This window comes from Scyliorhinus canicula, chromosome 1 (assembly GCF_902713615.1).
Source record: "Scyliorhinus canicula chromosome 1, sScyCan1.1, whole genome shotgun sequence".
NCBI classification, from domain to species: Eukaryota; Metazoa; Chordata; class Chondrichthyes; order Carcharhiniformes; family Scyliorhinidae; genus Scyliorhinus; species Scyliorhinus canicula.
The window spans coordinates 206,722,892-206,737,159 of record NC_052146.1 but is presented as its reverse complement, the minus strand read 5'-3'; the positions used below and the strand labels follow the sequence as shown (position 1 = coordinate 206,737,159).

At 42.5% G+C, this 14,268-nt stretch overlaps 1 protein-coding gene across 16 annotated transcripts in view; it reads left to right on the top strand.

Moving 5' to 3' along the window:
• pak5 (p21 protein (Cdc42/Rac)-activated kinase 5) overlaps positions 1–14,268 on the top strand; it is a 368,873-nt gene that overhangs the window by 197,104 nt on the left and 157,501 nt on the right. For all 16 annotated transcript variants that reach the window (XM_038806536.1, XM_038806563.1, XM_038806520.1 and 13 more), the window contains one exon: positions 6,003–6,226. In XM_038806536.1, coding sequence (XP_038662464.1) covers positions 6,023–6,226 — 204 coding nt within the window. In that variant the 5' untranslated portion in view covers positions 6,003–6,022. The remainder of the gene's footprint in view (positions 1–6,002; positions 6,227–14,268) is intronic.

Sequence of the window (14,268 nt, the reverse complement as noted above, 5' to 3'; positions counted from 1 at the left end):
TGGATGCAGAAAAGGCTTTCGAAAGAATTGAGTGGAAGTACCTCTTTGAGTACTGGAGTGGTTTGGGCTAGGGACAGGATTCACCTTGTTGGTGAAACTCCGGTAAAATGCCTCCAAGGCGAGCATTCCGACCAAAACCACCAGCTCTGAATATTTCCAGCTTCACAGAGGTGCAAGGCAGGGATGCCCACTGTACCCGCTCCTGTTCACCCTGGCAATTGAACCCTTGGTGATCGCTCTTTGAGACGTGAAAAGCTGGAAGGGCATTCAAAGAGGAGGCAGAGAGCACAGAGTTTAACTCCATGAGGATGACCTGCTCCTCTATGCCTTGGACCCACAGAACAGCCTGAAAGCAATCATGCGGCTCTTGGAGGAGTTCAGAGCCTTCTTGGGCTGCAAACTCAACCTGAGCAAGAGCGAAGCATAGCATTCCTGGTGAACCCAAATGGGGGAGGGACAGAGCTAGAGCGACTACTATTCAAACTAGACCAAAACAAATTCCACTACCTGGGTATCCAGATAGCCTGTGACTAGACATGGATCCACAAGTGGAATCTTCTGGAGGAAGAAACGATGACCATAACTATTGTCGATTGTTGTAAAACCCCATCTGTTTCATTAATTTCCGTTACGGAAGAAATCTGCTATCCTTGCCACATCTAGCCTACATGTGATACCAGACCCAAGCAACACCTTCTGTTCAAGGGCAATGAGGGATAGTAACTAAATTCTGGCCAACCAGCAACGCCAGGTCCCATAAAAAGGTGTTGCAATGGAGTCAAGCATCACTTGAGATTAATTTATGCAAGTCACCATTACCAGATTCGTATCCTTGGGCAAGGCTTTTAATTATATAGAGAGATTTGTTCTGTAAATTTAAACCTTCATCGTCACTAATAAAGTTTTGGGGACTAGTAAATAGCATGTAATTTTAGACATTTGTATAATATTGTTTCTAGTCAATATTATTATTATAGTTCCAACAAAATAAGAGAAATACACTTTAAAATATGCATGTTAGCTGTCAAATTACCCATCCAAAAATCCTCCACTGTTCTTATAGTGCAATTAAACAGAAGCTCATGTCAATCATCTTGCATATCAGTTTGTGTCCGACGAATGGAATGAAAATTTAATTTGAGTGAAGACAATAAATTTAATTTTCAACATCAGTGTGCAAAATGTTTTATAAATCCTATTAATTAAATATTAGGTATTTTTCACTGTTATTTGACATTTGCTGAATACAAACTGTCTCCGAGAACTGTGGTGAACAACCACTTTCTTGACTTTTAAACAAAAAAATATTTTTTATACTCCATTTTCACATTTTTTCCCACATTTACACCCAACAATAAACAATAATCAGTAACGAATGTAATGCCAATCCCCATATTAATAACAACGATCCCATCCTCCCACCAAAACCCAGACATTAGCCCGCATGTTAACATAAACAAATGACAAAAAGGAATCATGAATCACCCATAGCCACCATTAACACATACAGTCCCTCTTTTCCCGCTACCCTCCCAGCCCTAATGTTCAATGAGATCCAATTCTCGAAAGTGCAGAATGAATAACGCCCATGAATTGTAGAACCCCTCCTTCCTTCCCCTCAGTTCAAATTTGATCTTTTCAATAGTCAAGAATTCCCCCCGCCACGCCAGGGCACAGGGTGGAGAGGTTGATCTCCACCCTAACAGGGTCCGCCTTTGAGTGATCAATGAGACGAAGGCTACAACATCTGCCTCCGCGCCCATTCCAACCCCGGCTGGTCCGACACCCCGACTATGGCCTCCCGAGGGCCCGGGTCAAGTTTCACGCACCACTTTAGAGATTACCCTAAAAACCTCCTTCCAGTAATCCTCCAGCTTTGGACAGGACCAAAACACATGAACGTGTTTTGCGGGGCCTCCTCCGCAACGTTCACACACAGCTTCTACCCCCTCAAAGAGCCAGCTCATCCTCACCTTTGTAAGATGTGCTCTATCCACCACCTTCAGCTGTATCAGCCCCAGCCTCGCACACGAGGTGGAGGCGTTCACCGTCTGGAGCACCTCACATCAGAAACCCTCCTCTATTCTCTCTCCCAACTCTTCCTCCCACTTTGCCTTGATCCCTTCCAGCGGCACGTTCTCCTCCTCCAAAATAGCCCCGTAAACCCCGACAATACTATCCCCATCTCCAGTCCCCCTGTCATCAGCACCTCCTCCAGCAATGTGGAAGCTGGCTCTACTGGGCAGCTCTGTATCTTCTTTCTGGCAAAGTCTTGAACCTGCATGTATCTAAATATTTCCCCCTGCTCCAGCCCATACTTCGCTCCCAGCTCCTTCAATCCCACAAAATACCCCCCAAGAAACACATTTTTTAGTTTCCTAATTCCTTCCCTTTCTTGACATTTTGCTGTACTTGTAATATTTTAGAAATTAGAAATATATGTAACACATGTTTGTAAATGAGTTTAATGCACAAAATATGTTTATTTGCACCTGTAGTTATTTAGCATTTGTATATAGGACAATGTATAATTTTGCAAAATGGACTAATTGTTCATCTTTGAAGTTGTGATGGATAAATTGGGCTTCAGATTGGATCATATAGTATTACACATATAAATATCCTGAAAATAAGTTGTGGAGAACAGTTAATATTTGTTTCAGATGGTTGCAGGCGAGTCTGATCTTATGTCTTTTAAAGGCTTGGATAAATAATTCAGCTGGTCTGACTGTCGCCCAATTCTGAGAGGGGTTTGACATCGCTTCTGTTCCTAGATGCTGGTCCAAACTCCAGAAAGTCTTAAGACTGGCTTTTGAGCAACAGGTTTGGCATTGAATGATTGACCAATTTTCCAATTTCTGTTTAACTCCATTCCCACCTTGCTGCTTGTGATTTACCTAATCCTTGGGAATGTTTCTACACCAGATACTTCCAAAATATCTCTTCAGCGAGGCCACGGTGAGCCAGATTGAATGGCAGAGGCTATGAATTGCGACACTTGGAATGCCTCATAAAATCTAGCGAGATGATATAATCTGAACCTCGCCCTCACTGGGTATAATCCAGATTTGTATATTTAAGTGAGCACTTAGCTTCACTTAAATATGTCTATGCCGGAGTCTCCCAAGGCCCGGGATTGAACACCTGTGCTGGGAGACCTTGATGTGGTGCCGTTTAGTACAGGTCCACACAAACAGGGACCAGGCGTAACTGTACCTGGAGTAATCTCCCAGGCTTTCAGAGGCTCCCGGGTGGTCGGGCTTTGGGCAGGGGCAATACGCTGGCACCTGGGCACTGCCAGGATCAGGCCGGGGGATGCCATGCCCTTATGAGGTGGAATGATGGGAGGCATGGTGGGGGGGATCCAGAAATTGGGGAGACCAAGGAACACCCCGCTGAACCCACCCAAAATGGGACTCTTTTCCCCGTTAAACCACAGCCAGTATCTCCACAATCAATTGCCACAGTAATCCAAAATGCTTTCTATGCTTGAAATAAGCTGGCTTTCTCTCCTTTGATTTTCTTCACATGATATAGCCCAGGGAAGGATGAGCACTTACTGCTAGATTAAAATATTAACAACTTTGGTTAACAGTAAACTGGATTTTAACTTAAATTAGCTTTCACTGGATGCTCCCTCTGAATCTTTTCCACTGTCCGATTATGACATTGTATTTTCAGAAGGTTGCACTCTACAGTTGACTACAGAGGCATACTCTTTAGTTTCTCTGCTCCTTTTCTTCACAGTTGCCAAGAATGCAGTTCCTTACCAACATGGTAACAAGCAGTGGCATTACCAACACTTAATAAAAACCTTCAAAACAGTTGGGAACTTCAAGTGCAAGTCATAAACCTGCCCCCTCTGCACTGGAGAGGAAAATTTCTAGTCCGTGCCTGATACCTTTGTAAATCCAGCCTCCAATGTGTTTCTCCACTGAGTTCGACTTGGCTTTCATGGACAGTTTATTTAAGAGCACCTCTTAACAGTAGTTTGCATAACAGCACAAACAGGCTATTCAAGTTTGACTTTGAGCTCCATCTGAAGAAATGTTTTCGGATAAATTGATAATTAGAAGCATATTAGGTTTTCTCTAATTAGCGTCTTGAGTTTTGTTCAAATCATCATCCCAGCACAGCACATGCTGATTCAATAGGTTCTCTATTCAGAACCAAAAAGAGAAGCCACATTGTAGTATTCTGGATCGTCAATTTTGTTTGCTGTGCCATGGGTCATTTGGTTCTCTTTGTGTATTTGATTCTGTTGCTAGGATCTCAGGGGATTACAAAAAGGACCTTGTGAGTTTGTGACACGATCATTGATTGTATGACATATTGGGGGCAATTTTGAAAAACATGCATGTCCAGAAAAACAATTTGTTTGTTAAAATACAAGTTGTTGTTGTTAGGATACCGTTGTTAGGACTTTTTTAAAAAACGTACCAAAATATGACAACAGGCAAGTTCAGAAAATATGCCCTCTTCCTGATAATGATTGATTGATCATCATGAGGGGAATGGAAAGACTGATGGAAGTGTTTTCAGTTAGCAGCATTATTTTAGCATCATGAATACTTTGGTTTCATTTTTACTTGTATAAACAGAAATTTATGAGCAGTGTGCAAACTGTTGAATGTGAACCGCCTGTACAATGATTTGTCCAAGCTGAATTATTTGCTTATCCTACCCTTTAATTGCAAATGGATAAAGAACTCCTACATTTCAAAAGTACTTCATTGGCTTTAAAGCACTTTGAGATAGGAAAAGTGCTATATCAATGCCAGCCTTTTTTTCCTTTTCAAAATACCAATCTTATTTATATAAAGGAGATTTACGCAGCGTCACAAGTCTGTTGACCTTTTAGGAATTGTACATGTGAGGTACCAAAGAATTATTGTTGGTGAATTACATGCATTTATAAAGCTGTATGATTCTGTTTTGACTATTCTGTGAATCCTATGTGTCTGTTTTATGGGGTCAGCTTCCCTATTACATCGATGACACACTGCTCTGCTTCTACAATTTTCAACCTTATGTGCCTGTCATGGATGAGTCGAAAATATTCTATGAGACACTGATTTTGGCACTTGCGCACCTCGTGTATTATGGGGATGAAATGAAAAAAAAATGAAAATCGCTTATTGTCACGAGTAGGCTTCAATGAAGTTACTGTGAAACCCCCTAGTCGCCACATTCCAGCGCCTGTTCGGGGAGGCTGGTACGGGAATTGAACCGTGCTGCTGGCGTGCCTGGGTCTGCTTTAAAATCCAGCGATTTAGCCCAGTGTGCTAAACCAGCCCCTGATCAACTAAGGAGTGGCCGAGAAGGTGTTGGGCTGGCCACCTTAGCTTTCTTACACACCCCTCCACCCTGCTGAAAACACGTCCACCGGGGACACAAACTTCAGCCTATTCTGGGCACAATTTCCCGATTGCACACAAAACAGAAGCTCAACCCCTGATGGTTTTTAAGCAAATAACGTAATTGCTGCACATTATAAAGTTGGAGAAAAACAAAACGGTAATGCTATGTTTATTGTCTAGTTGTGTTCTATTGCTTTATTGATGGTGATGCCGACATGCAACCTATATGATGATGACATGAAAATGGGAATTAAGATGTAAATTGGAGAAAAATACCCTTCAGAATAGACATCTTTAAAACAAAACACCATTCAGCAGGCTGTCGTAAAATGAGATCGTACTGTACTTCATTAACTTCTTTAAAATGATTTGCTTTAAAGTTGCCTCAGTTAATATTTTTGCATCCACAAGAATAGACAAATGTTATGTTCTCATAATGCACATTTTGATATGTTTCCTAGTGTGTGCATTATTTGTTCCATTTGGACTGCACCATTATCCTTCCCATTTCTCTGGTTTTGCCCTTAAAATGGCACAAGTGACTTCTGTTTTCTTCCTTTCCCTTTATTGTTTTCTTCCTTTCGCCATATTGTTAAGATTAACAGACACTTCACAGCATCTTGTCCTCTAATATTGTTGCAGGTCTATTAGGATTTTCCAGTATGTTTGGAAAGAAGAAGAAACGTCTTGAAATCTCCGCACCTTCTAACTTTGAACATCGGGTTCATACTGGGTTTGACCACCACGAGCAGAAATTCACAGGACTTCCTCAGCAGTGGCAAAGCTTGCTTGCAGACACAGCGAATAGACCTAAACCTGTGGTTGATCCATCCTGTATAACTCCTATACAGTTAGCTCCTATGAAGGTACACGTTCAGCTCTTTTCATGCCATAATTTCTGAGAAGCATTAACTTTTGCATTTAATTTTAATATATTGAAATTTTAGCTCCTATGCAGGTACAGGTTTAATTCTTTGTATTGTAGTTTCTGGTCTGCATTGAATTTTGTGTTTAATTTTATTATACTGAAAGGTTAGATGCTTTTATCTATAACGTAACCATAAGAAAATGAAATGAAAATAGCTTATTGTCACGATAGTCACAACTTGTGAACAGAGTTTGTGACAAACAGCCCATAAATACTGCATTCAAGCTTAACCATAACCTGGGACTTTTGCTACATGACTGTGTAATAGTATAGCAGTCAATTTTTTGTACTTCTGCCAAAATATTACTCCCAAAATGTGGGAACTCTGATAATGTGTAATGTGCAAACAGTTCTTTTGCTACAAGGTAAATTAAGATACTTGGTGAGAAAGGCTTGTTCTGAGAATCTCTGTTGCAAGGTTGAGGGCAGAAGAGTTAGTGGTTTATTAACACGACTGCTGTGCTTTGGCTGTGTCCTGTCTCTTAACTGAAAATGTTTTCGGACTCTTAATTGGTGTTACCATCCGTAATTCGTAAATATTGTTACTGTCTGCAGCCTGCGTCATCCCTTTGTAGACCGAATTGTGTTGAAGACAGTAGGCTGCAATGGATTAAAAGGCTATTCTGCAGTACTATTTGATTAGTCCAGGCACTAGAATCTTTGTGTGGGAATGCTGAGACCATGCAACTCATTGAAGTTTGGTTTCTCAGGGGGTGAATATCTAAGCCTGCAATGAATAGACTTGGTTACGGTGGATGGGTAGCAATCATCCTTTCTGTTTTTTGGCCTTTTAAGTGCTATTGGAACCATGGGTTGCTGTAAAATAATAATCATGACAACTGACAGTAATAGATATGGTTCAATATAGAACCACAGAAAAGTTACGGCATAGAAAGAGGCCGTTCAGTCCATCTCGTCTGCGCCAGCCCAAAAAAGAACAAAATAAAGAAAATAGCCACTCGTTTTAATCCCACTTCCCAGCACCTGGTCCGTAGCCTTGTAGGTTACATTTCAGGTGCAGATTCGGGTACCTTTTAAATAATTGAGCATTTCTACCTCAGCCAACAATTCGGGCAGTGAATTCCAGATGCCCAATACCCTCTGGGTGAAAAAGTTTCCCCCTTGTTTCCTCTAATTGTTCTACCAATCATCTTAAATCTATGCCCCCTGGTAATTGATCCCTCATCTATGGGGAACGTCTTTCCGGTCTACTCTATCGAGGCGCCTTATAATTTTGTACACCTCGAATAGGCCACACTTTGGCCTCCTCTGTTCAATGGAAGACAACCATAAGCGATCCAATTTTCTTCATAATGCAGAAGGAGGCCATTCTACCCAGAAAATCTGCACCGACCTTCCGAAAAAGCTCTCTACCTAGGCCTATTCCCTCACAGCGGGCGGCACAGTAGCACAGTGATTAGCACTGTTGCTTAAGAGCACCAGTGACCCTGGTTATATTCCCGGCTTGGGCCACTGTCTGTGTGGAGTCTGCACATTCTCCCTGTGTCTGAGTGGGTTTCCTCTGGGTGCTCCAGTTTCCTCCCACAAGACCCAAAATACATGCATGATAGGTGAATTATTCATTCTGAATTCTCCCTCTGTGTACCCAAGCAGGTGCCAGAGACTGGCGACTAGGAGATTTCCACAGTAACTTCATTGCAGTGTTAATGTAAACCTACTTGTGACACTAATAAATATTATTATATCCCTGTAACCCTGTGCATTGATCATGGCTAATCCATCTAGCCTTCATGTCTTTGGACTGTGGGAGGGAACCGGAGCACCCGTAGGAAACCCACGCAGACACTGGGGGAATGTGCAACTCCACACAAGTTGCTCTAGGCTGGAATCGAACCCGGGTCCTGACGCTGGGAGGCTACAATGCTAACTATTGTGTGCCCATTCAGAGACCTGTGGACATGCACGCCAAGGTTTTTAACTTATTTTCCCCCTCTCAATATCCTCCCACTTATTGTTTGTTCCCTAGCTTTATTTGCTCTCCCTAAATGCATTACCTTACACTTCTCCAGGTTGAATTCCATTTGCCACTTTCCTGCCCACTCAACAAAACCATTGATATAATTCTGGAGACGAGCTATCCTTTACACTATCAACTACACGGCCAGTTTTTGTGACTTCTGAAAATTTCCCAATCATGCCTCCTATATTAAAGTCCTCCTACATTTAACCATTATCCTTTGCTTCCTGTCACTAAGCCACTTTTGGATCCAACTCTTTTGCCTGTATCCATGAGATCTCCCTTTTCCGACCAGCCTGCTATGTTGGACTTGCCAGATACCTTACTGAAATCTATGTCGGCAAACATCCACTGCATACCTCATTCCTCGCTCAAAAAATGTAATTAAATTAGTAAGACACAATCTTTCCCTAACAAAACCATGCTGACTATCCCTGATCAGTCGTGCCTTTCTAAGTGACGGTTTGGCCTATCTATCAGAATTAATTCCAATAACGTTCCCAGCACTAAAGTAAGCCTGACCAGTCTATAATTTTCTGGCCTATCCCTCGCACCCTTTTAAAATAACGGTACAGTGTTCTCAAACCTCCAGTCCCCTGGGACCACGCCAGTATCTAGTGAGGATTGGAAAATGATCCTGAGAGCTTCCGCTATTTTCTCCCTGTCTTCCTTCAACAATCCATCTGGCCCTGGTGATTTATCCGCGTTCAAGGATGTCAGTCCTCCAGTACTTCCTCGCTAAGTATGCTTATTGTATCTAATATTTCACTTTCTTCCTCTTTAATTAGAATGTCTGCATTATCCCTCTCCTTTGGTGATGGCAGAAACAAAGTATCCTTTGAGAATCCTGCAGATAGCTTTTGCACCAACACAAGTTACCATGTACATCCCTTTCCTTAGTCGTTCTCATCCTCTTAATGTACGGGTAAAACATCCTCGGCTTTTTGATTTTACCTGGCAATATTTTTTGCGTCCTCTCTTTGCTTTCATAATTTCCTTTTTTTGTTCACCTCTGTACTTTCTATACTCCTCTAAGCTTTCTACAGCATTAAGCTTTTTAAAAAATTAATTCATGGGATGTGGGCGTCGCTGGCTGGGCCAGTATTTATTACCCATCCTTAATTGCCCTTGAACAGAGTGGTTTGCTGGGCCATTTCAAAGGGCATTTAAGAGTCAATCACATTGCTGTGGATCTGGCGTCACATGCAAGTCAGACCAGGTAAGGACAGCAGATTTCCTTCCCTAAAGGACATTAATGAACCAGATGGATCTATTACAACAATTGATGATGATTTCATAGTCATCACCCAACATGTATTTGAATCCCAATCACCAGAACTTTTCCCTGGGTCTCTGAATTACTAGTCCGGTAACAATATCGCCACACCACCGCCTCCCCCGTGGCTGTCTTCAGCTTTATTTTCTGCTTTATCTTGCCCTGTGTGTTTCTGGATGACCAGGATGCCCTCGATTTAGCAATATAACCCTTTTTCTTTCTGGGCACATGTCTGTACTGTGCCTGCAGTCTCTCACTTTTAAATGCGTCCCACTGATTTGCCACAATTTTCCTTTCTAGTAGCTATATTCAGCCAACTTTTTCCAGTTCACGTCTTAGGTTTGCAATATTTGTCTTCACCCAGTTTAGCCATGAATGGTGGCGGACAATTAAACAACTCACTGAAGGAAGAGGCTCCATAAATATCCCCATTCTCAATGATGAGGGAGGCCAGCACGTAAGTGAAAAATATATGGCTGAGGCACTTGCTATAATCTTCAGCCAGAAATATTGAGTGGATGTCCATGTCGGCATCTTCTGGAGATCCCCAGCATCGCAGATGCTTGCCTTCATAGAATTCGATTTACTCCACATGCTATCAAGAAAGGGCTGAAGGCACTGGATACTGCAAAGGCTATGGAGCCTGACATGATTCCGCCAATAGTCCTGAAGGCTTGTGCTTTAGAACTTGCTATGCCCCTAGCCAAGCTATTCCAGCACAACTTCAAAACTGGCATCCACCCGGCAACGTGGAAAATTGCCCAGGTATTTCCTTATTACGATCTTAGACCAGACCCCAACATTCACTAGGATACCAGACAGAAACTCCAATATTCTATGTAATTTATAAGACTGTGAGGAAAGGTTACTTTGCTCCAGGAGTGACTCCATGCACAAATGGGGATATGGTATATTAAAACAAACTTTGTTATGAACATAGGGGTTAAACTAATCTTAACTTTATGTAAGAAATAGCTTAAAATTACATGTTAAACAATGTAAAAGGAAACACCTTAACTCCTAACTACTATATTTTATCACAAATCAAGTAAAATCCTTCAGAGGTCAAAATCCACTTTTAAATACAGTTAGCAAGTAAAGGAATACTTGCTGGCCAGAGATATCTTGGAGAAACTGCTTTGAGAGAGAGAGATCCTTCAGGAAACAGCCTGCACATTCTTGCCTGTGTTAAACTACTGTTTAACTTCCCAGCATTTTGTAAAAAGCTCCTTTTCTGTTCACAACAAAATCTAAACTGAAATTCAACACCTGACTGCTGCAGCCCCTGGCGCCTTTTATTAACTGTATCATCTCTATCCCATCTCCATCTAATTAAGGTTAATCACAGCCCCTCAATTATTTAAACCCCAAGGAACCTTCTTTCTATAAACAAAATCCCATTCGCCCTATTTAATTAAACACTATACACGGTTGGAATGAATGATGATCTCATTTTTCACTATGCTTTAATTACCCTTTCTGTAGCCAAACTGTCTGCCTGTATTTTAAACCAGGATTTTTAAAACCCTTGCTGTAGTAGATGATTATACATACTACCCCAAGCTTTTAACCATTACTGCACCAGATACATATCATACCATATATACCTGAAATTCCTACGTTCATTACATTCTGTATACAAGAAACAGGACAAATCCAACCCAGCCAGTTACCATCCTATCAGTCTACTCTTGATCATCAGTAATGTTATGGAGGGGGTCATCAACAATGCAGTCAAAGGGTAGCACGGTGGCACAGTTGTTAGTATTGCTCTCTGATGGCGCCGAGGTCCCAGGTTCGATTCCAGCTCTGGGTCACTGCCCGTGTGGAGTTTGCACATTCTCCACATGTTTGCGTGAGTTTCGCCCCCAAAGATGTGTAGGCTAGGTGGATTGGCCATGCTAAATTGCCCCTTAATTGAAAAAAATGAATTGGGTACTCTAAATTTATAAAAAGCAACAATGCAATAAAGCGGCAATTGTTCAGCAATAACCTGCTCACAGTTCATGCCCAAATGCAATAAGACCTGAACAACATCCGGGCTTGGGCTAACAAGTGGCAAGTAATATTCACACCACACAGGGACCAGACAATAACAATTTCCAACAAGATAGAATCGTAACTATCATCCCTTGACATTCAATGGCATTACCATCGCTGAATCCCCCACTATCAATGTCCTGGGGAGGTTACCATTGACTAGATACTTAACTGGACTAGATAAATAGAACATAGAACATAGAACGATACAGCGCAGTACAGGCCCTTCGGCCCTCGATGTTGCACCGACGTGGAAAAAAAAACTAAAGGCCATCTAACCAACACTATGCCCTTATCATCCATATGCTTATCCAATAAATTTTTAAATGCCCTCAATGTTGGCGAGTTCACTACTGTTGCAGGTAGGGCATTCCACGGCCTCACCACTCTTTGCGTAAAAAACCCACCTCTGACCTCTGTCCTATATCTATTACCCCTCAATTTAAGGCTATGTCCCCTCGTGCTAGCCACCTCCATCCGCGGGAGAAGGCTCTCGCTGTCCACCCTATCTAACCCTCTGATCATTTTGGATGTCTCTATTAAGTCACCTCTTAACCTTCTTCTCTCTAACGAAAACAACCTCAAGTCCATCAGCCTTTCCTCATAAGATTTTCCCTCCATACCAGGCAACATCCTGGTAAATCTCCTCTGCACCCGTTCCAAAGCTTCCACGTCCTTCCTATAATGAGGCGACCAGAACTGTACGCAATACTCCAAATGCGGCCGTACTAGAGTTTTGTACAACTGCAACATGACCTCATGGCTCCGGAACTCAATCCCTCTACCAATAAAGGCCAACACACCATAAGCCTTCTTCACAACCCTATCAACCTGGGTGGCAACTTTCAGGGATCTATGTACATGGACACCGAGATCCCTCAGCTCATCCACACTGCTAAGAATTTTACCATTAGCCAAATATTCCGCATTCCTGTTATTCTTTCCAAAGTGAATCACCTCACACTTCTCCACATTAAACTCCATTTGCCACCTCTCAGCCCAGCTCTGCAGCTTATCTATGTCCCTCTGTAACCTGCAACATCCTTCCGCACTGTCTACAACTCCACCGACTTTAGTGTCGTCTGCAAATTTACTCACCCATCCTTCTGCGCCCTCCTCTAGGTCATTTATAAAAATGACAAACAGCAACGGCCCCAGAACAGATCCTTGTGGTACGCCACTCGTAACTGAACTCCATTCTGAACATTTCCCATCAACTACCACTCTCTGTCTTCTTTCAACTAGCCAATTTCTGATCCACATCTCTAAATCACCCTCAATCCCCAGCCTCCGTATTTTCTGCAATAGCCGACCGTGGGGAACCTTATCAAACGCTTTACTGAAATCCATATACACCACATCAACTGCTCTACCCTCGTCTACCTGTTCAGTCACCTTCTCAAAGAACTCGATAAGGTTTGTGAGGCATGACCTACCCTTCACAAAACCATGCTGACTATCCCTAATCATATTATTCCTATCTAGATGATTATAAATCGTATCTTTTATAATCCTCTCCAAAACTTTACCCACCACAGACGTTAGGCTCACCGGCCTATAGTTACCGGGGTTATCTCTACTCCCCTTCTTGAACAAAGGGACCACATTTGCTATCCTCCAGTCCTCTGGCACTATTCCTGTAGCCAATGATGACCTAAAAATCAAAGCCAAAGGCTCAGCAATCTCTTCCCTGGCTTCCCAGAGAATCCTAGGATAAATCCCATCCGGCCCCGGGGACTTATCTATTTTCACCTTGTCCAGAATTGCCAACACTTCTTCCCTACGCACCTCAATGCCATCTATTCTAATAGCCTGGGTCTCAGCATTCTCCTCCACAATATTATCTTTTTCTTGAGTGAACACTGACGAAAAGTATTCATTTAGTATCTCGCTTATCTCCTCAGCCTCCACACACAACTTCCCACCACTGTCCTTGACTGGCCCTACTCTTACCCTAGTCATTCTTTTATTCCTGACATACCTATAGAAAGCTTTTGGGTTTTCCTTGATCCTACCTGCCAAAGACTTCTCATGTCCCCTCCTTGCTCGTCTCAGCTCTCTCTTTAGATCCTTCCTCACTTCCTTGTAACTATCAAGCGCCCCAACTGAAACTTCACGCCTCATCTTCACATAGGCCTCTTTTTTCCTCTTAACAAGAGATTCCACTTCTTTGGTAAACCACGGTTCCCTCGCTCGACCCCTTCCTCCCTGCCTGACTGGTACGTACTTATCAAGAACATGCAATAGCTGTTCCTTGAACAAGCTCCACATATCCAGTGTGCCCAACCCTTGCAGCCTACTTCTCCAACCAACACATCCTAAGTCATGTCTAATTGCATCATAATTGCCCTTCCCCCAGCTATAACTCTTGCCCTGCGGGGTATACTTATCCCTTTCCATCACTAGCGTAAAGGTCACCGAATTGTGGTCACTGTTTCCAAAGTGCTCACCTACCTCCAGATCTAACACCTGGCCTGGTTCATTACCCAAAACCAAATCCAACGTGGCCTCGCCTCTTGTTGGCATGTCAACATATTGTGTCAGGAAACCCTCCTGCACACATTGTACAAAGAATGACCCATCTAATGTACTCGAACTATATCTTTTCCAGTCAATATTTGGAAAGTTAAAGTCTCTCATAACAACTACCCTGTTACTTTCGCTCTTTTCCAGAATCATCTTTGCC